This window comes from Phytophthora parasitica (genome assembly GCF_000247585.1).
Source record: "Phytophthora parasitica INRA-310 unplaced genomic scaffold supercont2.8, whole genome shotgun sequence".
NCBI lineage: Eukaryota > Oomycota > Peronosporomycetes > Peronosporales > Peronosporaceae > Phytophthora > Phytophthora nicotianae.
The window spans coordinates 1,439,424-1,441,368 of NW_008648994.1; the positions used below are offsets into that span (position 1 = coordinate 1,439,424).

The 1,945-nt window shown below is 48.7% G+C and overlaps 1 protein-coding gene across 1 annotated transcript; it reads right to left on the bottom strand.

Annotated features, from left to right (window-relative positions):
• Positions 1 to 252: 252 nt before the first annotated feature.
• On the bottom strand, positions 253 to 1,632 carry PPTG_06001 (hypothetical protein; the record flags this gene model as incomplete). The annotated part of the gene is made up of 3 exons (XM_008899749.1): positions 253 to 672; positions 741 to 1,049; positions 1,123 to 1,632. 3 exons carry the CDS (start codon positions 1,630 to 1,632, stop codon positions 253 to 255), a joined length of 1,239 nt encoding a protein of 412 aa, XP_008897997.1.
• Positions 1,633 to 1,945: the final 313 nt, after the last annotated feature.

A 1,945-nucleotide genomic window follows, 5' to 3' on the forward strand; every position in this document is an offset into this window, starting at 1 on the left:
ACCAAACGACTGTCTGCTGGAACAGCTTCGCACATTTGGCGGCCTGCTCCCAGCGGAACACCTCCCAGTGGGACTCTCGATTTTTCAACCCTCCCACCCATCCCTTAGGGCTCCCTTTCGGCATTTTGCTCCTCAAACAAGGACCCTCATGTCATCGTAAACCAAATGAACCACATTCCCCCTAATTCATGTATGCTTGATATGGAAATAACTGAGTTTACTAGATGGGGTATTCTCCTGATACGAGTAGAGCTACCTACTTGCTGTCAATGTCCGTTCAAACAGCAAATTCTCAATCGCTTGACTTGCGAACGAAACTTTCGATTCCCACCCGTCTGCTGTCGCTTCCACGCAATCAGGCCACCGTTGTTGAGCGGTTGGATCACAGAACTTCGACACTGAAATATGACTCTCAATAATAGTCGTTTCCTGGCCTGAAGATAGAGGATCACCAGTTCTGACGACAATAGACATCGTCTCACAGAATCGCATACTCGAAAACCAGTGCTCAGCTGTGGTAGGTTCTACCATCGCACGGCAGACGAACACCGTGCGGTTCTCTTCGACGTATTTACGGGAGACGCGCCGCTCCAAAATGTACGAGGCTAAACCATGTTCAGAGTAAGTAAAGCCGACACAACTCTTGCAGATTCCGTCGGCCTGCTGATCATCCTGTCATCAAAGTCAAATTGTTAGTTGTTATTCGAATTAGCCGTCCAGCTATAGGAACATCCAATTACCTTCAGACACACTCGGACATCTTTACGGACCCTTGTACCTTGTAAGAACTCCCAGACGGCACGCTCAGTTCTTGCAAAGCTAAAGGGGACATGGTTATTGTCATCGAACTCTACAAAAGTAGTGCCATCAACTGCATCTGGGTAAAGTCGTCTTGTACGTCCCGGGCAAGGCACCAAATTCATTCCGTTCTCCGCATAAAGCTTGTCCAAATCACCGTAAACTTTGCCGCTTTGGTGGAGTAGTTCAGCAAAGACTTGTTCCTTGTTGCCCAGCATAGGATTCTTTGCGTTGCGCAGGTCTCTCAACAGCTGTAGTAGATACACAGAATTAGTTTATGCTCAGTGCAGTAGCAAGTAAGTATCGATGATGCGAGTGAGTTACCTCATGGTCGATCCTCCGTCGGAGTAAGCGCCTAATGTTGCGTATCGTACGCTTTTGCGCTGCTATTGCTTCGGCTAGTTTGGCGTTTTCTCGTTCTGCTTCTCGCCGCATCTCTAGCTCCCGAGTAGCAAGGCGTTCCCACGGTGATTTAGAACGTGCCGGACTCGATGTCACTTGCGGTTTAGCGGTCACGAGCAGCAGATCTTGCAGTTTTCGTGAGAGCTCCAATACAACGTTTTGAAGATGTTGGATCTGCTCCTTGCGTGTTTTGCGTCCCGTATGCCTTTGTGAAGGTGGTAGGACAATAGAAGATCGAACAAGGCTTGTCTCGAAACCTGGAAGCTCTTGAGAGCGATTTGATCGTGGCGTCATGGCAACAATCTCACCCAGCTCGTCGGTTCGGAGCCAGTTGAAGTGCAATAGGGCCAATTCTTCACCTCGGAAACATGCTTCTTCCGCGGTGGTCACTGGTGCAGCTGTCGTTATCGATTTTGCGTTTTCAACTTCCATGTCAATGATATCGAGCGAGTGCGTGCGCCTCAACGTAGGCCTTGGAATAATACGGTGGGGAGGGGTAGCAAGATCGCTGTTTCCGGAAGAACCTTGGATCACTGCAACGCAGATTCTTTCGCAAACCATGGTCAAGTTGCTGAGTGGAACGCAACTTGAGTTATGCGATGACATTGTCGTTGCGGTATCGCTTTTGATGATGCGAATGGCGTTACCTGATGAGCTACATAATCAATTCAGACAAAACCATCTGTCATTGGTGATAATACGGGGCCTCGCAATTGTGACGGACAGGGTTCAAGGCTCTTAAAAA